The sequence below is a fragment of the Pygocentrus nattereri genome, chromosome 27 (genome assembly GCF_015220715.1).
Source record: "Pygocentrus nattereri isolate fPygNat1 chromosome 27, fPygNat1.pri, whole genome shotgun sequence".
Lineage (NCBI taxonomy): Eukaryota > Metazoa > Chordata > Actinopteri > Characiformes > Serrasalmidae > Pygocentrus > Pygocentrus nattereri.
This window is the reverse complement of record NC_051237.1, coordinates 7151779-7176663: the sequence shown is the minus strand read 5'-3', so window position 1 is coordinate 7176663 and position 24885 is coordinate 7151779. Positions and strand designations below refer to the sequence as shown.

General features: G+C 38.3%; 1 protein-coding gene across 1 annotated transcript in view; it reads right to left on the bottom strand.

Annotated features, from left to right (window-relative positions):
- Nucleotides 1-1687: 1687 nt before the first annotated feature.
- Nucleotides 1688-24885, bottom strand: part of csmd2 (CUB and Sushi multiple domains 2) — a 388841-nt gene continuing 365643 nt past the window's right edge. The window contains exons 58-71 of the mRNA XM_017694219.2: nucleotides 22689-22865; nucleotides 21699-21878; nucleotides 20453-20626; nucleotides 20132-20305; nucleotides 18776-18849; nucleotides 18574-18685; nucleotides 18124-18303; nucleotides 16138-16203; nucleotides 15864-16025; nucleotides 15526-15638; nucleotides 11863-11950; nucleotides 9726-9858; nucleotides 9396-9573; nucleotides 1688-6926 (exon numbers count right to left, since the gene is read on the bottom strand). Coding sequence (XP_017549708.1) covers nucleotides 9414-9573; nucleotides 9726-9858; nucleotides 11863-11950; nucleotides 15526-15638; nucleotides 15864-16025; nucleotides 16138-16203; nucleotides 18124-18303; nucleotides 18574-18685; nucleotides 18776-18849; nucleotides 20132-20305; nucleotides 20453-20626; nucleotides 21699-21878; nucleotides 22689-22865 — 1793 coding nt within the window. The 3' untranslated portion in view covers nucleotides 1688-6926; nucleotides 9396-9413. The remainder of the gene's footprint in view (nucleotides 6927-9395; nucleotides 9574-9725; nucleotides 9859-11862; nucleotides 11951-15525; nucleotides 15639-15863; nucleotides 16026-16137; nucleotides 16204-18123; nucleotides 18304-18573; nucleotides 18686-18775; nucleotides 18850-20131; nucleotides 20306-20452; nucleotides 20627-21698; nucleotides 21879-22688; nucleotides 22866-24885) is intronic.

The window sequence follows — 24885 nt, the reverse complement described above, 5'->3', positions numbered from 1 at the left end:
AAGTACACATTCGTCAGGTGATATTTCTGAGGAGATTAGATATAAGATGGTCTGCTTGCATAAGCAAGGAGAAAGTCAAAGGAAAATTAAGAGAAAAACAAACCAAAACTGGAGTTCAAAAATGATCAAAAGATATGGAGAAAATAGGAGTCTTAACATATGTGCAAGACTATTTTAAACTTTCATCATCAGTTAAACAGTACTGAAAGCTTTCCAGCTCCACTCTTGTTTCAGATGTGAAAAATCCACAGGTGTTTCTGTCCATCCTTCCACTGTGAGAAGAAAATACTACGGGTCTAAAGGATGTGTAGCTGTCAAGAAGCTGAAAGGTAAATAGAGAGGAAAAAAAAGCTTGCAAATCAAATGAAGAAGCTACTGGTGTTCTCAGAACAATGGGCCGACCACCTCCAGTCCAGCAGCCAGTTGCACCAACTGAACAGAAGTTTAATTGTAGCCTAGTTTGAACATAAACTGTCACTACGTTTACAAGCAATTAGAATTTAACCAGTTACACCAAGTAAAATAGTTTCAACGTAGCTTTAGGTTATAACTTACAATTTACACACACACTATTGTAGTTGCAGGTTCTCCTGTAAAGGCCGGTGATGTTGTGGGTGTGGAGCTGGACTCGGTGACGGCAGTGTCGGAGAGGAGGACGCTGTCTAAGCTGCAGGCCATTATGGACAATGGCTCCCACCAACTCTACGACACGGTGATGAGACACAGGAGCTCATTCTACCAAAATGCACCACAGAGCGCCACAGGAAGTCATTCTTACCTGTGGCCATCAAACTCTATAACTCCTCCCTCAGTGTGTGATTCACAAAGTGTGGATCATCTGTGCAAAAATACCTAACTGTGCTGTTCATATGTGTAATAATAATAATTGTGTGCAATAACTGAGAGGTACATTAATTTGTACAAGCTTATACTAGATGTTTAATATTTATTATCACAGTCACCACCACTTTACTGTATTCATAAGAACTTAAATCTCATGTACATATTGCAAGTTTCTCTTTATCTTTGTTTTAAATTATTAAAGTGTTTACTCTTTTACATAAATGGTTGCAACTGTAACAACTGCAATTTCCTTCTGGGATCAATAAAGGATTCTGATTCTGTTTTTTGTTTACCTGGTGCAACTGGCCACAGACCTCTACATTACTGTATGTGTATCTGAAAATGCAACCAACTTCTAAGACTGAACTTTGAAGGTGTGGAAAAATATCCCTGCAGATTTCCATGAAAAACTGAAACCAAGTTTTCTCAAAAGAATGGAAGCTGTAATAAATGCAAATGTGACACATTAAATACTGAAAAATGTAAAATATTTTGTCATTTAAGCTTCAAGGAAATTTTCTGTTACATACATTTTCTGCTTTTTTCCTGATGCTGAAAAAATGATGAGAAAATGAAAATGAACAATTTGTGCTTAACGGCTGTGTTGAGACTGGAAATAAACGAAGGTCAGTCTTTGACTTTTTCATAGTGCACTAATTGTGGCTTCAAATGAAAAGCAAAAAATCCTTCCATTTCAATCCTTTTCATCCCCTAATAAGCACAGTTCTGCATTTGGAATCTTCAAATGAATTCACAGCTTCAAATCAGATCTGCAGTGCAACACAGAAAGAAAAAGAAAAAGTATTTTTTAATTTTTATTCAAAAAACTTCAAAATAGGTTTCAAGTTCAAGAAAGTAGAATAAGCTTAAACACAATGCAAAGCATCATATACAGACGGATAAAATACATTTTATATACTGCAGACAAGCCATGTCGGGTATTACATATGTACAATATGTAAACTTGTATATACAATCTTTTTTACATTTACAAAAAAAGCTTTGTTTCTATTTTCTCTTTGTATATATATAGATTTTTTTTATATTCCCCACTAGCATTTGTACTACAATAATGAAAAACATTTACAGATCTGTCAATCCATTTTCTCTTTTTTATATTACAAATGTATTTCCAAAAAAATATATCTCTGTACAAAAAGTTTTGTTTATTTTTTTGTTCATTTGTTTTTCTTTCTCCTTGTGTATTTCACACTCGGCCAGTCCATTCAGGTCCTCTCACATTTTGTACACTTGCTTTTCAACAACAACAAAAAAAAAAACCCTTTTGGTCAAAGAGCATATAACTGCAGTCTGACTGTGTTCCTTGAGGCTTTGGCTAGGCAGAGCAGTCCTGTAAAAGTCACTCAAGGTTGGGCACTTCTCTCTTGCTGAGAGGAGAGGAATGCATGGGTTGTTTGGGTTCTTTTTTTTCAAAAGGAACAGTTAAAACAGGAGGAAAAGCAGGATTCTAAAAAGTGCATACTGAACGCTTCAACATAGAATTTGATTATTTAGTCCAAGGGTTTTAAATGGAATCATCAGATTACATACTCTGGGGATAAAAACTATATCAATATAGGTTATGTACAATTCAAAATATATTTCATAATATGGATAAACATCTCTTCTCTGGGGACATTTTGAGAGTTAAGGTGGTTATTTAATTTGCTTCCATGTATAAACCAGTGAATAGGCTTAGCTGTGGGAAACATGAAGGTAAAGATATTTAGCTACTATACAGGCAATTCAAAGAGCTGAGATACATTCAATGTAATATGGGCATTTCCATGTGAATGCTACTTCCCGTCTTGTCTTACTTCATCCATATAAGGCTCGAGACTCTGACGTTCATGAGTGAAGTGTGTACAAACAACAATGTCGGTGCAATGCTAGTTCAGTCACACCTGAAATGTAGCTATAGAACCGGCAAAAGTTGGGGGGGTTGGGGTGTTATTTCCTTCCAACTAATACAAAAAAGCAAGATTAACATTAACAGAGATATTTCACCAACACAAGCAGCTTGAAAAACAGAAGCTGCTGGGATTCTGACACCTTAACTCAATGACTGGACCATACCGAGTAATCAGGCCCTTTATAGCTCCCCAGGAGAGACAACGAAGCCTGGCATGAGGTGATAAAGATGGGCCTAAAGAGTCAGCTTTCATTGCAGCTGGAAAATATGAGGATCTCTGGCCTGATCACCTCTCTCTGCACAGTGAACAGGAGCTAAATGACATCATAGAGGCTGAAAGACCAATAATTGAAAGTTGTTTGCTAGTAACAATAATGCGTTCAAAGCATTCATATCGCCAAAATGGATATCATTTTAAAATGTTATATCTAACAGATCAAAGCTATACAATAAAGGCAGCACATACCTTCCACTTTGGCAAAGAAGTACCATAGATGTTCTATGATAATGCTAGATATTGTAAACCACTGGCTGATATCAGTAAGAAGGAACAGACTAATGATTATAGCCATCATACATGAAGTCCAGCAAAGCAGATGTTTATTTTTTGGGAGGATTCTAATGAAATTAGATTGCCTGGAGCCTCGTCAATACATGAATCTATTGTAAACAAATTCAAAGGTTTTCAGAAAAGCTCTGCTCTGTTTGCTTGCTCTTCCTTTCTTTCTCTCTTTCTCTCCAGTCATGTGTTTTTCTCCTGGGCTAAGAATAACACAAAGGCTTAACTCTCAGCCAAACACAGCAGAGCAAGAACCAGTAGCTTTGAAATTCTCCCCTGGCAGTTGACAGTTGTTTTTTGAAATGCACCAATGTACAGTATTACAATGGTAAATAGGGAGCTGGGGAAAGACCAAACCTTCTCTGAGCCAGATAACAACTGAGAGTTACCAAAACAGTGGTGCAACGGATGGGCAAGACCTCAAGAAACACTAGATGTTGCCTGAATTCTTAGCTTCTTTTTAGCAAGCATAAAGTAGGAGATAAAAAGAAGAAGGGATTTCAGCGCTCTCTCGTCTAAAAAGCCCTTCTGTCTGGAGTTCCCGTAAGAAAACCCTAAATGATAGATTGAAAGTGTTTTCCTAGGATCATTTTAATTCAAGTCCTAACGCTAAAACAATAGCTCAGGTCATACGTCGTTTGCCCCTTTGCTTCTGTAAAACGGTCACTGGATTTATATCAGACATTGTCTCCATTTTACCACAGGAAATAAATTGCTGGGGATACAGAGTCATAACTGACATATGATGTGTGGGAAATAGGGTATAAGTGAGTGCAGACGCCATCCACTGTGATAAAGCAATTGGAAATGAAATTATTTGAGGGAAAGGAAGAAAAGAAAAAAAAAGAACAGCGTCATAATCTGCAATGTGAAGCGAATGCCAATAGGTTTAAGATAATGTGCCTGCCAACCGTTTTGCCTGTGAAATCACAGGGGAAATACAATCTTTGCTTTTTCCATCAACTCACAATTGAAACAAGCACAGGGCAATATTATATTCACGTAGCTGAGATAAGCTACAGATTTAAAAAGTAATAAAATTGTAAAAGCAATTACCAGAAGAGAGGTGAAACAGACTGAAGGAACAATACAGTGCTTCCGTTCAGAAGCTGTTTTTTTTCTTCTCTTCACTGTAGCAAATAATGTCAGGGACTTTAAACGCTCTTTGCAAATGCACGCCAATGATAGTAGGCACTAGATAATTGAGGGCTTGGAAGTAAGAAGGCTACACAAAGCCAAAAATAGGCAAATCCATGTGACAGAAGGGGAACCACCACATGAGTATTCTAAATGACTACAGCATGCTGGATTGATTTTCCAAGCTGGACCACTAAACAATGAGAAAAAGAAAGAGAGCGAATAAAACGCTGCCGGTCTGGCATTTATGCTCATGTTTTGTAGGCAAATATACATAACTGAGGGCTTCTCATATGAGAACACTAGATGAGGTTAATGAAAGTATAACAATAAAATGGAGGCACACTGTTTGTGGGACATATGTTGCTCAGATGGGTCTCAAGTACAATCTGGTCAACATGCACACATTTCTGGACAAGAGCAAGTAAAACTAGGCATAGAGATAAGCTCCACTAGTAATCTATCTGATTGATAAATTATCCTCTGAAAGTCCATCATAACTTTACCGACTTTTATCCTTTATTTTCTGTTCTTAATAAGCAGCTCGCAGTAAGACTGATATTCAGTCTTTTTATCTCTTAGTCACTGCCCTTAATATCACATAAAATGAGCATGAGATAAACAAAATCATAAACACAGCTTTCCATCACAAGCCATCTCTACCTCCATGATTCTGGAGTGACTGATGTGTTGTGAATATGCCTTGTGCCATCTGCAAAGGTCCCTATTAGCCTAAACCAACTAAAATTTTAAAAAGTCTGTAGAAAAATGTGTCAATAAATTGCCCGGCTCTTTTTCAGATTTGGCCTTTTTCAGGTCATACTTTATCCTTGAATACACATGTGACTGAAATGAGGGGGAAAATATAAGTATGCCAGGACAAATTGCATTTCATACCACTTTCACGTTTTCTTGCTTTGATCTTAAATAGAAGTAGAACGAACACAAAGATCGAATCGGCACCATTTCATTCAGCTTTGCCTTGACCTTGCGCTCTTGCTAGAATGCAAGGCTTAGAGCTATGACCAGGAGTCAGACGGCGTGCTTTGTATGCTATTTTTTATGTTTTCAACATTTGCTGTTGTTTTGTTTGTGTTCTGTTGACAACCTTTCTATGAAGAAAGGTAAAGTAATTAAAACAGAAGACATCAGCAGCACCCCCCCCCCCACACCCCTCGGAGAATTCACAGCTGAAGAATAGTGCTTCTGAACACCATCTCTGTAAGCCTGCAGGCCAGAGCACCCAGAACACTCCATTACTGCTGGCTGCCTTTTTAAATATCAGTGAACGGCACTCAGGACATCCACTGCAGACTAATGAGGGGTGGGAGGGAGACGGCGCCGCTCAGATGGCCCACACGGAGGAATGCAGATGTCATCCAAGTCCTGAATGTGCACTACATTCCTTGCTGTAAATGCAGGACCCACAAAAAAAGAAAAAAAAAAGCATCAGAAAACTAACAGAATTCAAAGAAGATAAATCGCCTAAAGTCAGCCTTGCCAGCTCTCCCCACACACACAAATAACCTTCCCCATTTCCTTTCATATTCTTTTCCAGTGCTTTCCTCAGGGGCATGTACTGGCTTTCCAATCTCAGCCAGCCAGGGTGGCGAAATGCTGCAGAGAGAACAATCCACGCTCCAGGCTGGAGCGAGCAGAGAGAGGCCCTAATGATAGAACCCTTGTCTTCTAATAAGCCTCAAAATCTCATTCTACTTCAATTCACGCTCTGTGGCTTCAGGTGAAAATTTCAGAGGAATTGATAGTGAAACTGTCAACCAGAGAGGCCCTGTAATGTGAACAAAGTCTGCGTTTATATGTAATTTCGCAGCTTCGATGTGCAAGGAAAAAAAAAACAGGCAAAATGCACTCCATGGAGAGTCAAAAAAAAAAAAAATGTCAAAAAGTGAAACAGAGCTCCAACTGTCCAGGGTGTTCCTCTCACTAATTCCACTCATAGCAAGCTCTCCGCATATCCCTGTTCATCCAGAGAGAAAAAAAAAACAGCACCAGCAGGCCCCTTGCTACTGAAAGCCCAGTATGAAAATAGCCCACCAAGTTATTTTTCGCTGTCTCTCTCTTTTTTATTTTGGCAAGTGACAAAATTGAGTGTCACAATCGTCCCCTCTCCCATGCCAAAGTTCCACAGGAAGCTCTTCCCAGAAAAAAAAAAAAAACAAAAACAAAAAATAAAACAAGAGGAACAGCAGAAGCATGTAAGAACAGGTAGAGTTTCAGATACAGACGCTGCTGTTGTCGTCTCCGAGGAACATGTTTGTGTGTTTTCCCGTCAAGATTTTTTTTATTAGTTTGTTTGTTTCCTGCCTCATCATCAGGGAGCGATCTCTTTTCGCTATAATTAGAATCTGTTAAAAATGAAAATAATTTTCCATTCTTCTCTTCCAGCCCACCCACGCAGCCCGTTCCTGCCTGTGGGGCCACTCGTGTGGGCAGGGGAACAAACTCGTCCTCAACCTGTGAAGATGGGGATGCACGCATGTGTAAAGAAAAGACAGGAAGCAGAGGAGGAAGAAAGGAGGGGAGACAAAAGATGGAGGTGTCAGACAGATCAGAGCAGGAAAGAAGGCAGAAAAAAAGAGATGCAATTAGGAGAGGGAAAAAGCAGATGTGCTAGTTGTAATCAGAAGAAAAAAAAACACGTCAAGCAATATCAAGACAGGGTTTTGAAACTTCTTCTCTTAGGATTGACTCACTTGATTTATGACCTGATTAACCTTTTGCCATTATGCCACTATGTGGTTAAAACAAGCAGCTATACAGGGAATAACAGTGCTCTGAATTTACTTGCATTAAATATGTACATCACTTCCACATGAATGACATTTACATTACATATCCAAGGTTTGTAGACACCTGCTCATTCAGCATTTCCTCTGAAATTATAAGTACTAATAAAGATTATGTAACAGCTTCTACTCTTCTGAGAAGGCTTTACACTAACTGTTAGAACACTGCTGTGAGGATCTGACTGCTTTCAGCCACAAGAGCATTAGTGAAGGCAGGTATTGATGTTGGATGATTAATTCTAGATCATTCCAAATCATTGCAAAGGTAATGGATGGTGCTCTATCACTTGCAGTTCCATTGCTCTGCAATCCAATGGTGGAGAGCTTTATACACTCGAGCCAGCACTTGGCACTTAGAATCATGTGTGACTCCTCCACAGCATCCCATTCTACTGGCAATGCTTTTTTTATGGAGATTAAACAATCTCTGTGTGTGCAGTTGTATCAGCAATAAGTGCACCTTAAAGTATTTCACTAATTAGAGAGGGGTTTGGGTGTCCAGATACTTTTGGACATATAGTGTATTACATCTTTTGTCTTTCAGTTTACTTATTTTTGTCAGTAACTGTGTTTGTATATTTTATTCATGTGGAACAAACATGCACACTTGAAACCATTTATAGCACAATATCTTACAGTGTGGACACTTATAAACAACTTCATGTCCAGGTCTGCAGTCTGCATAGATGTTTTATTCTGCAACTTCTTCCTACTAACATTAAGTTAACATTTTTGACTGTCCTCATCTCCTTGCCTCAGCAGTTTGTTCCCCACTTTTGCCAAGAGCAAAGCCAGAGTGTCAAAGTCAGCCGTACACTTTACACTTTCACTGGATTTTATTTTTCCCCCTCAGACTCCAACAAACTGTGCACTGAAAAGGCAGTTTGGGAAATGATGGCTGGAATCTCTAGTAAATGATACCACTGAATCATGCCAAATGAGAAAAGAAATGGCCATGTGTCTTGCCCTGAGGCCTCTATCCTCATCCAGCACATTGCAGTGCAGGGTTTCATCTGTTTGCCTATGACCTTTTTGTCTTTGGTACTTAGCAACTTTCTGTCTTTCCCAAATGAAGCACCTTAGATATTAAATCCTGACTGAAAGTGTGTGCTGGGGGCTTTGATACACAGGATAATCCACAGGGTTGAATTAACTCTTACAGTGCTCACTTTGGTCCAGCTACAGGTGATGTAGTACTGTAATACTGTAAGTATTAATTGTGGAGATTACGCTGTGTATATCTGCACTCTTGGTTTGTGTGATTTTATGTTTTAAAAATTCATTCGTTTAATTAATTTTTACATGAACATATTTCAACCTCTCTTTATCCCTTACAACTAAAGAAGATATTTTTGTTATTGTGCCTAAAATGCCATGCATTGTGCCTCATTCAAAAAGCAGTCCAGGCTGAAATGAGAAACATGTTAAGTTAAGACTGAAACCCTCAAAGGCATTAGGGAAACTTCAGCTACTCCTTTTGGGTGTGAATATGTTAATGTGAATTCAAAACTGGCTATTCCTGCAGCAAATGCTGTGTTCAGCTGAAGCTCTTAACTTGCAATTTCACACATTTGACTAGAAAAATCAAAGAAAACACCACCTCGGCTGGGAATTCTGACTTGGAAAGTGGGAACAGAGTGCATGACGTCAAATCAACACAGTTGCTCACCGTCAGTAGTGATAAAGAATCACTTATGTACTTTTAAATGAGATTTGCTTTAGATCTGTCCACATACAGACAGGGTGTGAGTCAACACAACTTAGAAAATACAATTTTCTAAGTTTCAATGGATTATGGACTATGGATTAAACATACTGAAATGTACCCTTGAGGGTACCACCCTAGTGACAAGAGCGGTACTGCCCCAGTGACAGTTTCACACATTTTTTCCCCCAGAGAGTGCACTTTGTAGCTAGAACATACAGAGGTTAAAAATGAAAAAGCTTCTAAGCCAAGTTGAATGCAGCATTAGTTTGCATATATGCACACGTGCAAATGGTAATTGCACAATATATCACCAGGTTACAATAAAATAAAGATAAATATGTGGATTAGGTTAAAGCGTTAACCACATTACCTTGAGGTTAGATACTTCAAGAACAGTGCAACAGATTAGCTGAGTGCTTGAGGGCTTACCTGTGGACAAAGCGGTGGCTATACGGCTGTGCAGACTGTGCTGACCGTGAACTCAGATTCATTGGCCATGATGTCTGTGGGCTGAATGTTACGGTCATACATGGGGTTTTCAAAGGTTGCTCTTCCATTAGTGTTCTCATGGCCTGCGTAACCGTTGAAGGGTACTTTGGGTCTTTTCCTGATTGTGAGACAAAACATATCCTAATTTTCAACGGAACCATTATTGATATTGGAGTGTAACATACACTGTGTACAGCGAGATCACAGTATTGACCATATTATCTCACTAGCACAAACAAAGCAATGATTGATTAGCCAGGCAGTGTTTACCTGTGTTTGTAGAGATACAGAGCGAATCCTGCTATAATCATGGCTATAAAAGGCACTAAAATGGCTGCTGCCACTGAACTGCTGTTAGAGGCAAAGTTGTAGCCTGGATTCTCCCCATTTGGGTCCAGGCTCTCTGCAGAAGAGACAAATAAAGAGCTTGTTATAAAACAAAAAGAAAAATGAAAAGACTCTGAATAAAACCTTTATTTCTGGCGAGACTTCAGCTACATTGGGGCATGTCCAATTTTACTCAACAGCTCATTTGAGAATCCATTATTTCTAGGAGGTAATATTTCACATTTTGCAGACTTAACTTACAAGTGGAAAAGTCTGTGACGAAGCTTATATTCAAATTCACTTTCATCAAATGTCAAATGGAAAAACAAACAAATAGAACAAGAAAGTCAGATCTAGATTTTCCATCTATTTCTGTAATAAGCTCTGTAGACGAACACATTTTTGGGAGCTGTCAAACTCCATTATCCAAACAGGCCTTTTTAATTATTGCTATGAAGACACTACAAAGATGAAGTCATTTGCCATTCATTTTTCAATTTAGACCACAGTGCCTCCCTAAACAACAAGAAAGTGACAAAGCACCTGTTCATCAGACAGTGCCAAAAAACTCCTCAGTAAAGTAAAAGCAAGAAAGACTGGGAGATTCAATTAAGTTACTCAATAAAGCCAGCCTATCAAACCACAACAAATGAGGCAATGCTCTGATGCTCAGACACACATACACAAACAATCCCCCACCCCCCAACACACACACACAGGCTCAGCACTCCTCAGCCCCCCATTTATTAATAAATCTACTGTTTGCTCAGGCTCTCGCATGGTCATGATGGGAGTGCACACAGCTGTCGATTAGAGATGAAGCACGGTTGTTTCATTATGGTAGGATTTTACAGAACACCCTTTGATTTGGCCCCCACAAGCCATATTCTGCACTCTCTCTGTCTCTCTGACGAATTGGTCATACAAGTAGCCACAGTCATATTATTCTCTCCCTCTCTCTCTCTTTGCTCCTGAACCCCCACCTCACAAGAGTTAATCACTTACAACAGCTTATAACAACAAAGACTAGTGTATAAGCACTGCTAGTAGTATTTAATTAACTCCTACCACCAGGAGTGAATGTTGGAGAGAACAGAACAGGCTCAGCACTTCATTTTTGATTATTCCTATCATTCCATACATGATAATTCCCTAAAACTGAAAGATGACTCATTTACAGCTGAGTGTCATTAACACCCTGCAGGTTATGCCTAAAACTGAACTGCAATTAAGACTGAAAAGCACATATTACTGTCAAGATGGTTAGGTAAGAAATATGTAATATAATATAATATAATATAATATAATATAATATAATCCTTTATTTTAGTAAGACAATATTATTGTATAATATTTTAGTAATATTTGTTTTAGTAAGATATCATTGTATAATATTATCTTACTAAAATAATATTATATGCAATGATATATAATGAAGTATATCAATGATCATTATTATTAATTGTTCATTATTTATGTTTTATTGCTATATAAACAAGGATATAAAAATCAAATTATTTGTTTTTTGTTAATTTGTTTAATTTGTTAATTTGTTTAACATAATCTGTTATGTTGAGCACTTTGTGGAAAAGTGTGACACAAATAAATATTGGTCTTATTATTATATAAGCAACAATTGGACACAATAACAAATATTACTCTAATTATAAAAACACAATTTAGTAGTAGTAGCATTATTATTAATACTTTTTGTAGTTATTGCCCTATTCATATTTGTACAGTATATTGATGCACTATTCATATTTGAACAGTTACTGCACATTTTTTCTCTGCATACTCATCTTTTTATATATGCTGCTCTCCCAGTACATAGAACCTACATTTGTATTCTCCCCACTCACTCTGTGCATGTGTATATTACATTTATGCTCACATATCTCTCCATTTTTAGCACTCTATTTTAATGTATTTTGCACTTCTGTTTAGATGCTAATGGAATTTCATTGGCTCTGTACTCTGCACAATGACAAAGTTGAATCTAATCTAAATCTAAAATGGTACCATAATCAAGTAAGTAACAAGAAAAATTACAGCTGATATCTGCACGTCAAAGACATACCTAGCCTCTGAAGCCCAAACTGACCAAATCCTTTTCCTCGAACAAATCCTTGATATACAAAGGAGTTAGACGAAGCCATATATGACACCTGTAAAGAAAAGAGAACAAACAATTAAAGACCTCATATTATAAAGTCAATACATTTTCAAAATGTCAAGAATGAGCTGTTGAAAGGTAAAATGTGTCAGTAACGCAGCGTACCTCTTACTGCTGACATTTAATTTCAAACGTAACCCATTCCTCATCCTAGCGAAAAATCGCGCATATGCACAAGCAAACTGTCCACACACACAGGTATACACACACACACACACACTAAAGCCCTCATGACCCACACTTTTAATTACATTTTCCCAGCTGCTTGTCTCCAGTGCATTGGTGGTTCGGGGGGGGGGCGTCTGGCCCCGATTACTCGGCAATGATTTAACTGACGTTTTAATTAAAAGAAAAACTTTCTCAGCTCTCCTATTCCCAGGAGTAATAGCGTGTACGTGTGTGGAGGTGTGTGTAAAGTCCAGGGTCTGGCCTCAGACAAGAGCTCTTTCTGCAGTTTGTGTATGTGGCGGTAAGGGCAGGGAGAATACTAAGCCCCTAGGGAGAGAGACCTCTACCACCCAAAGACTTAGAACTGGTTCCATGTAAGAGTAACACTCAGCAGTTTCAGTTAAACTGCCCATATCCTTCACTGTTCTTCTATTTTACTGTTTCCTGAGGTCTGTTCATGACATTGATGCCATTTTATGTACCAAGAACAGTCATAGTTCTTTTTTCATGATCCTTTTTCAAGCTTTTTTTTATCTCTAAGAATTGAACAGGCTGTTTAACTGACTGATATAGGTAAATGATCTTTTTCTGATTGGCCGTAATGTGACTCATTCAGACAGCAGTCTGAATCTCACTCCTTATAACCATTCATAACATGAATGGGTTGGGCTAAACTGCTTTAGGCTAAATGGGTGGATATATGTAAATATTTTGATTTCATTGACTTCACAAAAACAACAACAAAAAAAGAATATCAAAGCAGCCTGTTTTTAATCTTACTTTCCACATGGTCCCAATCAAAAGTTTGGGCACCCCCTGGCCAAATGACATGTTTAGTTGATTTGAAGTGAAAACTTACTTCTGTACATTTTGATGCACAATTACTGTTTATTTGCCAAATTTAACATATTGGTAAAAATAAGTCCAGTTCTGCAGGGCCAGTGTCCAGCACAGTTTGCTGATTTACATGATCAAACACACCTGATCAGACCTATGTGTTAGTTGTGTTGTGTAAATTGTGCTATGTGCAAACTGTGCTGGACACTGGCTGTCCAGGACTGGAGTTGTGCACCTCTGCGGTAGAAGATATGTGTTAGAATTTAAAAAAAAAAAAAAAAAAAAATTAGACCAGGGGTGTTCGAACTTTTGTATGTGACTGTTTATTACTATCTGATAAAATATATTATTCAGCAGGGCTTATGCATATGACTATGTTGTAATACATTTAAACAGTTATTTAATTTTACATGGCAAGATGCAATAATATTCAGAGTGGACTTCTGTTTCAATCTTGTAATACACACTATGATAACAGTGTTGCGCAGTAAAATGACTATCATGCAGAAAAATAGGCCCACTTGCCTTTTAGTAAGACAACCTTTTAACAAACCAAATTTCATATTTCAAAATAATAATGTACTTTCATTTAAACATGTATGAAGATCTTAAGCTTTTTAAAAGCGTATGCAGATTTGACTGAGTTTCAGAAGAGTACTATTACCAATTGTAGTGAGGATGAAATAAGCATGTTAAAGGCTGAACTTAAAAAGCTGCCTGCTTGTCATTCAGCTGCCACTTATAAGGACAAGCTGGACACTATGAATTAATGATGAACCATGTGGCTTTTTGACTTCTTGTTAAAAAAGTTAAAAGACAGAAAGTGAAGTGAATCAGAAATAAGAAGAGGTAAGGCACAGACAATGGAGATTTTTCAAGCCCAAATAGCCAGAAAATCTAAAACATGCAAGTCATTTTTGTGACAACTGTGATCATAAATTCAGATCATAAACAGTGAATGTCAATTCATTCTAGTGTATGTATGATTAAATATGACAGAAGTTTGGACTTTGACAAACTGAAGTGTCCCTTTAAATCTAATCAGACAGCAATTAGGGACATCAAAAGGTCAAGATTGAGAGGATTTACAAGGTTAAGATGTTAATTTTGGAGAATTATATGAAATGCTTTTAATCTCACATTACTCTATTCCTTACTAAACTCATCTAAGCAGAGTTACGTGTGCATATATAGAGCTTTCCTTTGTTTTCTCTTCTTTGTTTTTCCTGGGAGGAGTGCAGCAGCATTCTCAATCGATCCATCTCACATTTTTACATACATTTTTATACTTTGAGTTAATTAATTGTCTTATGGCCTTTTTGATGGACTGGCAGTTACAAACTCCCAAAACCTTAAACTATGAGGATAATGACATCATAACAGTTCTTATTCACAAGTGGACAATGATGTGCAGTAAGGCTGTTTTTCCTAAGACGTGAAATCTAAGCAGCTGTAGCAGTCTGGTCAACTAAGGCTCTGTCAGATAGTTTAAATATTTTAATTTAGCTCTTAATTTACATATTTTATTATTCCTTTTTACATGAAAACTACAGATCAATGTATAATTGTGAAAGTTTGAGCCATGTAAGTTAGTAAATTATCTCCTATATTTTTTTTTGTTTTGTATTGATGAAAGTATTGTTTACATGTATCAGCTGGCCATTCTGAATTTCCCGTTTAATCAATCAACAGGAAAATTTGAAACCACAATACCGTACGCATAGGGCCATTTTGTAAAAATACATTTAAAGGCCCAAAATGTAAACAATCAAATGTTTTCAATTACATATAAAGCAAAATGAAAACTTCCATAGACCACTGAAGTCATGCAATCATTATGTACAGAGTGACATACCAATAATAGGAACTCCAAGCCATACCTTTTCTGTATGGGAAAAATTAATGGTGTTTTCAAAAATTCGCTACAGTTGCATCCAACAGATGTTGTGTGCACATTGCCCTCCTCAGTGCCACTCAATCGAAACGTGAATGTTGCTACATGCAAGCTAACACTGCTGTCCACTAAACTGATGTCTTAAACCTACAGTCTTACCAAAAGACCGTGTGCAAGCTAGCAAGCTTTGCCAAATGTGGTAGTTACATTGCTTTGGCAGTAGCAGCCTACAGTTTGAGAATCTGGTGCTGGCATATAATAAAGTACAGCAGCAGCCTTTCTTTCATATAATGTCATTTCAACTTATAGGATTGTTTGCCTGCTTATAGTACAGAAGTAGCAAAATTTGGAATGTTCTGTTTACTACACAGGACAAAAAGCATCAGTTTTTTGAAAATGCCACTCCCCATAGAGAAAATCAGGTAAGACAGGGAGTTCCTAATAAGAGAATGACTATTCCTACAAAGTAATGCATGACATGAAAGTAGGGGTGTGGGGGTGATTGGCTGTCAGACTTTTTGCCTGCAAAAAAATTATTTTGGGGGAAAGTCAACAGCAAATTAATCTCTCAATTACAAAGTACCAGTATCAAACCAGCTGTAAAATATAGACTTCTACCTAATCCATCTAATGACATAAATGCAGGCCTAACAAAGGAGACTACATACATGTCCATCTAGAGCCCAGTTGTCAATTTTAAACTTGTTCACAAAGATCTCCACTGGTCCTCGGATCTGATGGACTTGCAGCAACAGATGAGCCTCCTCTCTCTTGTAGGTACCTGCATGAGGACAGATAATCAGTGCACTAGTACAGCTTCAGAACCATTACAAAGGATGCTAAGAGAACAGGGAGTGTTAAGAGTGGTACAAATCTGAGTAGTGAGTAAAGCCCTCGCTTTATTGGCCTTTACAGGCATTGGCTTCCTGCTGTGGCATCACATGTGAGGACCAGGTAATAGTGTATGTGCTGGAAGGTTAATGTTTGAGAGGAGGAAAACACTCACCAGCCAGATTGAGCTGCACTCCACTGTGGTCCATGAGGGTGCCATTGACCCGGTTGCTGAACGGTTCAAAAGCAGTTATGCTCAGCATGGCTGGCTGTTTCTTCCCCAGGTACTCATACGATCCCCTCCACAGAGAGTTCTTAGCAAACACTCCACTAGGCACTAGCAGAGGAACAGACAGAGGGAAAAGGAGAAATTGTATAACAATGTTTTATTTCATAAATTTCAAATTTTTCGCTCTATTCCAGAAGAGCTTTGTGAGTCTGAGACCTACCCTGAAGTTTCGTGTTGGGAGGCTCTTGAACAGTTCCTACTGTTTTTCCGCTTGGTCTGTTATCGGCTGTGAAAGAGAAAAGAGAGAGAGCGTAGGAGTGAGAGAGCATTACTAGCAGCAATGCAGTGCTTAATTATTACAGTTTAATGAGTAGTTTATTTGTTACTCAGATGAGTAATTGTGTATGAAGAGTACATAAAGCAAAGGTCACTGACAATGAACCTACTCATAGTAACAGCACAAGTATTTTGTATATAATGATGTATTGATCAAGTTTCGGGAGACTGCCATTAGCATCCTTACTCAGTATCAATGAGCCACGAATGGAAGTCATTAATCTGATAACCAGAATCAACAAACTGCATCCAAGCAGAGTCACATCACAGTGGTCACAGGACTAAACTTTGTAAGAAGAGAACTACACTCTCAGAAAAGGAGGTACAGTAGTGTACACGCCACTGAGACAGTGCCCTCATGGATACATCTTCACAGTGGCAAACACAGCTGTTAGAGCTATGTCTTTAGTTCAGGCCATAAACTTCAAAACTAAACAAACTTTTATTTATTTAATTTTATTATGTTGATTGGTTCATTTTTCAAGCATTTGCTAATTATCTTAGCAGCTAATCTTACATATTAGAGCTTCAGTCCAGCTCCTGAAATCATAATCAATGGGAGAACTCACTTGGCTATATCTACCTAAATATGGCAGAGAAAAACCCTCATTGGACAATTGTCCATTAAGTTTCAAGAATGTAACCATTTTGTTTCCAAGCAATACTTAACAATGATATAAGAGTAATAATTGCAGAGTTAAAATACAAGAAGTATGATTCTGTCAAATAGAAATGAACTAAAAACGACAGATTTCTCATCAATCATTAGGCCTAGAAGCCACCTCTGCATCTTCAGTACTTACATGCAATAACTGAACCACATTCTGTTGCAATTATTATTTTTTTGAGGACACATTCTTGTTCTATTCATTTAATATTAGAAGTTCAATTAACAAAAAAAAATTAAGGCAGCCAGGAACTAAAACTTAAGATAAAACATCAACTTCTTTTACAGTGCATAAACAATTTTAACGGTCTTCCCTTCCCCACATACTATCTTCTAATTAACTCACTACTGAGTCATCCTAACTTTTTCCTCTTAAAATATGCTCTTTATGACAGCTGATTTATACATAGCATTAGTCTGAATGTAACTCAACAAAGCTTTTTTTCTAATTGCAGTAGGATGTATTGTACACATGGAGTGAAGACAGAGCTTTTATTAGCTGTCAGAAGCCTGAACTCACTCTGCCTCAGCTTCCCCACAGGTGCTGTTAATATTCCTCCACTGTGAAAAAGGCCAGCAGCACAGTCCTCTCCTCCATCTTTATAGCTTTGCTTTAAAAACTATCAGCACCATATTTCACCCACTTCTAGCTCAAGACCCATCAAAACCATAATTTGCAAGTACCACTCTCCTCCTCGAGGCACAATGCAAAATGACAATTGTTTGTGTGATATTTTGATTCTTTTGTTCGCGTTAACTGCCATGTCTGTTGAATGGGATCCATTCATACTTCGGAGGATGTTTAGCACAATCTGTGCATTCCAAAAGCCCATTTCCTCTAAATAAATCACCGGCTTGCGCTAGGCTAATCAGGACTGTACTAGTATGAAATTCCAATGATAGCATGATGAATTGAGCCCCCTAATCGTGCCAGCCTTTTGAGATGAAACAGGTGCATGCAGCAATTCATCAACATTAGGAGGAGAGAGTAGAACAAAATGTGGTAAATCTGAGCAATTAGCTATTTGATATTAAGGCAGATGTACAACTGCTGTGTTTGTGCAAGTGGCAGATGCATGTAAAAAAATTAATAAATAAATAAATAAAACAACCCAAAACTAACTTTTATTATGGAAACAACTGGAACGAGGGTTTGTAAGTGTGCAGATGTTTTGCATGTCTGAAGCCACTGGGTACGTATACCTGCACATAGTGGCGGCTTGCCGGTCCAGCTGCCATCCGCTCTGCAGGTGCGGTGTTCAGAGCCCCCTGCCAGGTAGAAGCCAGGCTGACAGGTGTAGATGAGCGTGTAGCCGAGAGATGGCAGCTCTATGGCTCTGGCATCTGCCTGTGCTGGGAGCTCGGGCTGACTACAGTGATGAGCTGAGGGGAGGCAGGAAGGGAGGAGGAGAGGACAGGAGAGAAGAGAAGAGGAGAGAAGAGAAGAATAAGCCTAAATGCACTCTGCACAGGGTTCAAGTAAAGTTCTATTGGAGTGACATATCTTGAATACAAAAATAGTTGTTCTGCATTATTCATCCACCGTGTGGGAAATACTTGCATAAAGCCAAGAGTGCAAAAGAAATCTCAAAACAGAGTAAAGTAGGGCACATTAAATGAAAGCAGCTTCATATCAGAGAACAAATTACTTACCAATGCACTCTGGCTGCATGCCACTCCAAGTGAGGTTGGGCAGGCAGGTCCGAGAGATGGAGCCAAGGAGCAGATAGCCCTTTCTGCAGCTATAGAACACTGTGCTGCCAATCTAAAACAAAAAAGGCCCAATTTAATTTAAAAAGTACAAAGAACAGTTTATTCAGTATTGATTACTACTTTTAATAAAATATTTTAATACCTGGTAGCCTTGAGTGTTGTTCTGATATCCAAACAGCGGTGTGCCAGGATCCACACAGCTGGTGTGACTGGGATCTAGAACATATTCCCCCAAGTACTCAATCACATTCACTTGTATCATGCCATATTTAAACCTGCAGCTGCTCACAAGGGCTGCATTACTCATACTTAAAATGAATACATGCAATAAATATGATGTTCCAAATTTTTCTGTTTTCTGAAGTGCAATCAAACTCTAAAACATTTGGGCCAAGTTTGCACAAATTATGCCCAGTCCTGGACTAAAATAAGTTTTAATTAAACCCTGCTGTATAGCTGAATCTAAAACTAGGTGTAATCTATGTTCAGAAAGCAAGCTCAATGAGGCTGTTTACACCTTGTGTATTCAGTGTGTGTTTTTTGTGATTGGATTGTTTTCAGATTTCAAATTATCAAATGAAGAGCCTGAGAATGCATCGTGATCTGTTTACAATTAGATCACTTAAAACACATTTGGAGGTGGACAGAAATGGATCTTGATCACATTTAACCCAAGAGTAATGAAATGTGTCTGCGTACAATACAAAGTGTGTGTGTCTGTCGAGCGCTAATTAGCAGGTGAGACGATAAACAAGGAAACACAAGGCGGAAGACATGAGAAGCTTTCTTGCAGTCTGAGTCAAGGAAAGTGTCCAAGCCAAGCTTTTTGATTTGATTTGGTAATGAGGAAAAATTAAACAGAAGTGAAAGGAAATTATGCATGTACAACCGAATCTCAGCTGGTCACACTAGGGAGGCATTTTTCAAAGGTGGATTCTGGACAGGGTATAATCAGATTTGATCTGGACATGAAGTACTTGCTCTTGCAAGGTGTAAACCATGTCAATATGTCTCACCATTAAATTTAGCAACACAAGCTGTGCCTGAATGGTGTCTGTTCATCATTGTGATGTGATTCTGAATCACAAATCAGACATGTTAAAAATAAGAGTGGAGAAACTATCATCATATTAAGATATTAATATAGCTTTGAAAATGTTGTACTAACAGACTGAGAACACTTATAAAAGCAATGCAATGGATCTCCTCAATACAAATGTATACATCATATCCACATGAATAAAACATATTACATCCACCACTTACTTTCAGCAATAATAAGGTGGTGATATAATATATTTTGTTCATAAAGAAATTGGGTACACATTTTAATAAAAATTTAATTAAAATTCCTTTTCAGTGGGTTTTATTCTGGGCAAAAATTCAGCCCAAACTTCATTAAATATCATCATAATTCCAACAATGATGCAGGTGAATCATCAACTTCAGATCAATGTGTCACAATTCACTGACACATTCTTAGACCTCTTTCTCTTACCTATACAGGATGGCTGGGTCCCACTCCATGTTCCATCATACTGGCAGTATCTTCGCGTGGACCCAACCAGAACCAGTGGTGGAAAGCAGGAGAATGAGACAGAAGAGAGGTAAGTGAAGCCCCGGTCCTCACGCCGGCCTTGGGATGGAATCCCTGGATCCCCACAGAATACAGCTGCAACAGAGAAAATGTTACATAGGATATAAACAGTGATTCCGTACTACTACCTGGATGTAAGCAAAGACCCAGCTTTGCCCAGTGCAAACAGACCATGTGAAATAGATGCAGAGCTAATGTTCTGAATGTTTTGTTGAGACTTACGGAAGCACTGTGGCTTTTCTCCGCTCCAGTTGCCGGAGCCCTGGCAGGTGAGGATGGTGGGCAGAGAGAGCTGATAGCCCTGGTTACAGGTGTAGCTAATGCTGGAGCCCCACTGGAAGTCTGTCCCCACCACCTGCCCATTAGGAATACTGGGTGGAGCTCCACAGACAATAGCTGCAAGAGAACATAGATGATTGAGAAAGAAAGAAAAAAAAAAACAGAATAGCTGGAGAGTGAATCTCTAAATATGAACATTTCATTGGCTTACAAACTGCTCTGTAGACTTGCCTGCATGTAATATCACAATAAATAAAACAACCAACAACAAAAAGTCTTTGATGTGTCTTTTGATGTAATATGAGTCTGTCTGCATGTTTACTGTGCTTTGTTTATTTGAATTGTTTATGATTTACATCAGTGCACATGCATTACAGTTTAAATTTAACCTGATGGCAAATACTGGCACATTTACCTTTCAGTTCATTAGTGTGCATCTTTCCTGGTATATAAATAAAATTAATGCATGGGATTGACGACATCTAGCACTGGAATCAGATTTATTTATTCTGGGTGGTCTGTTTGTGATTTGATGATGTAAAACCTGCATTTAGTCTGCAATTTTGCAAACATCAGCTAATGGGCAAATAAACTTTGCTGTCTGCTGCTTTCAAAAGATCTTCGGGTAATAAAAATTTGTCTGTAAAAAAAAATCGGCATTGGACCTAGCCATGAAAATGTGTGCTGGCAAGGGGTGGATGGTATGGAAAAGATATTATGTCACACTACTTAAAGACATTTTCATGAAACATTATATGTATAATGACATATTGACACACAGACACAGTGCATTACTGGTGACACATTTAAAAACTGCCATCAAAACTATAGATACAATGATTTTTATTCAACATCTCACCCACTGCACTGCACTAAATTCAAGTTGGTGTTCTTTAAATACTGACAATATCTACAACATGCTCAGAAAAGAATACTGTTTATCACAATAACAAAAATCATCACTATAACAAAATGTATCATAATAACCATAATATTCAATCATAATGCTGATTTCTAGTGCCAACCTAAAAATGAATGTAAGGGACAATGTAATCAGTTCCTGCTCATTTGTTTCCTATTTGGAGCATCAATGAGTCATTATTGTTTACCGAACCAAAAGTGGCTAATCCTGGATGTGGTGGAGTCTTAGAGCAGCATGATGAGCTCCAGTCTCAGAGCTGAACTGTACCTTTGCACACAGGTTTGGTACTGTTCCAGGTGCGGTCCTTTGTGCAGATGAGAGTGGACGCACGGTCAGCATCCATGGTGAATCCTGGAGAACATTGGAAGCTGACGGTGCGGCCATAGGTAAAGTCACTGCCCAGTCTGAGACCATTTGCAGGTACTCCTGGGTCCCCACAGTTAATAACTATACATGGAAAAAGAAAGATAATATGACAACAAGCACATATCACAACAAACAATAGTACATTTTCCAAGCATGTGTGGCCAATATGACTTCTTTTTTGTGGAAGATAAAAAAGCAACAGAGAAAGTATTTCTCACCGAGTTGGTATGAAAAAGGAGAGCAAGATATTTTATCACTAAACCTCATTAAATCTCACCATTGAAACCTCTAAATTAATGAACTGTTTTAGGAATCCTTTTTAATAGCCTCTTTTATACTTTAGCACATTTCATCCTAATTTAACTCAAACAAAGGTAAATTTCACAATTCATAAAATGTCAGCAGTTTAGACAGTAGCCACTTTCTCTAGTCAGCACTAGCAGATCCTGCTCTGTACAAGAGAAACCATCCAGAGTGCCTTGAGCCATAATATCTGGCTGTGACCTCCATTAGCACAAAGCTTGAGCTCTCTCCATTGTGTTTCACGAGCAAGGCTATGCACACTGGCTGATGCTAAGAGGAAGCACAGAGCTAATCTCTATCGCTTCAATGCAGGCGATGTAGGTGTCTCTGATCAGCTCACGCCCAGGGCTTGCAAAAATACAGAACAATGTCTCGGACCAGTCTCACAACACCATCCAAGGCTTCATCTGGACAAAGCCTTATTCATCCTCAGCCTATATGTTCTTTGAAAGCACAGCCACTGGGAGCTTTGCAAATGCATAATGTATGAAGACAGTGAGCTGTGAAACTGTCCTTATACAGCAGCTAAAGCCTTACCCAACCCCACACAGAGCTTTAAGAGCAGTAGTGGTGGTGGTTAGATGGTACCTGTGCACTCAGGCATGTCTCCAGTCCAGGTTCCATTGACGGTGCAGTGGCGGGTGAGCAGACCAGTGGAATAATATCCCTCTCTACACAAGTACGTAATTGAGCGGGAGAAGACCAGGCCATCATGGAATTGAATTTGAGCATTCCGAGGAGTGCCAGGATTGCCACAAGACACCACTGAGTGAGAGAATGAGAAAGAGAGAATTAAATTTTTATGTTATTTGTTATGTTGCAGGTTTCTGTAGCTCAACATACATCAGTTTGACGAGATTCACAACACTATATCATTTTCATATTTTTGTTCAACAACATACTCTCAATACTCTTACTTCGGTCGGAGAACAAGTATAAAGAAAACTATGACTTCTTTATTTAGCACCAAATGGATGCCAGAAACAAGTTTTTATCCTCCCTAAAAGTAGACTGAGGTTAGGGTTAGCCAGCTATCTTTAACTTTCTGCTGGTTATCCACCTTATCTGATTAATCATTTGTTTGAATTATACATTCTCTCCATTATAACAATGCTTTAAAGTAGGGTTGCTACACTTGCACAGCTGCAATGAGATATTTGGTTTCCTAACATTAACACTGATTATCTTCCTCTCTTCTGCATTCACCAGCTGATAAAAAATAAGCACATCACAAAATCCACCTAAAAGCAGCTGTAGTTTTTTCAGAAGTTCCTCACACCTTCAAGATACCTCATCAGAAACAGGTAATTTCACTCCATCACTCTTAAAAATAGTTTTTTCAAGAAGTCTTTAATAAAGATATTGGTTCTTCATAGAACCATGAACACTCAAAGAACCGTGCAAATGAGTAAAGGGTTCTTTGAATCATGTAAGAATTTTTCAGATTGATGGAGAATGTGTTGAATATGGTTCCACACGTAACCTTTTTGAAAAGCGTTCTTTATAGAACCAAAGGGTTCTGCTTTTGTTGTGATACAAGCTTATAATCATAGAAAAACCGTTTTTGGTGCTATATAGAACCCTTATTAAAAAAATGTTTTATACAGACCTATAGATCTACACCACATTTAATGCTTTAATGATGCAAAGTACCTGTTAATCATGTAAAGCATTCTCTGAGTGTTCATGGATCTATATAGAACCATTTTCTTTACTCAGGAACCCTTGAAGAACCATATTTTTTTAAGAGTGGAGACTCTAGAGACCCCTGCATCACTGCTATAACATGCAAGTAATCATGTTTAACACATGCAGATTTCGTTTCTGCTTTAGATGCATAAACGGTGACATTCATAATCAACAGCTGAAGTATTTCATGTAGAATTAGTAAGTTCAAACTGATCATTAAGCATCCTTATTCAATATGAATGAGCCATTAGTGTCATGGTCATTAGCCTGATGACCTTAATCAGAACACTGCATTCAAGCAGGTCCTTTCCACAAAAAAAGGAACTTCTTTGAAACCTCTTCAATGGGGAGAGGTTTCAAAAACTGAAGAGAGAGAGAGAGAGAGAGAGTTAAGGAACAATACGTTATAGTGAAAATACCCTGAGGAATGGAACTAGATGAACATGTGCAGGTGTGTCTGTGCATCCATGTGTAAAAGAAATACCAGTTTTGAAAATCACACAGATCAACACACTGAGCCATAGAGGTCTGTGGGAGATCAGGGGCACAAATGTAGCAGGAATGTAAATGACTAATGGGAGATGAACCCTGCTTTAACCTTTATTTAATCACAGCAGTGCCACTGAGCAAAGCCTGCTCTTTCCCAAGGCTACAGTGCTGGAGGTAGAGGAAGGGCAGAAAGGACCGCCGTGTAGCTTTAGAGGCAGCGGTCAGAGAAAGGGCAGGGACTTCCAAATCCTCTGCTATCGAGTCAATATCCCTAGTGCTCCAAGTGTGATTAAAGCTAGTAGCTCTGCTGCGAGGCCTTAACCCACTAAGCTGGTACCAGCCATTTGCCATAGCTGTTCCTTAATTTGCTTTTAATTAGTATGAAGTGTTATTATATCCCATTATATTAATTAAGCATTTCATGCCAAACATTAAAAGCAGCTAAATTGTTTTTTGTGTTTTATTTGTGTCACAAACTACCAGTTGAGCAATCAAACATGAACGGGAATACATTTCACATTTCAGACATCTTCAAACTGCTATTAAGCTCTTAGAGATCTGAATGTGTGCATACGCATGAAGTGTGTCCAACAATAAAGGCAGCATT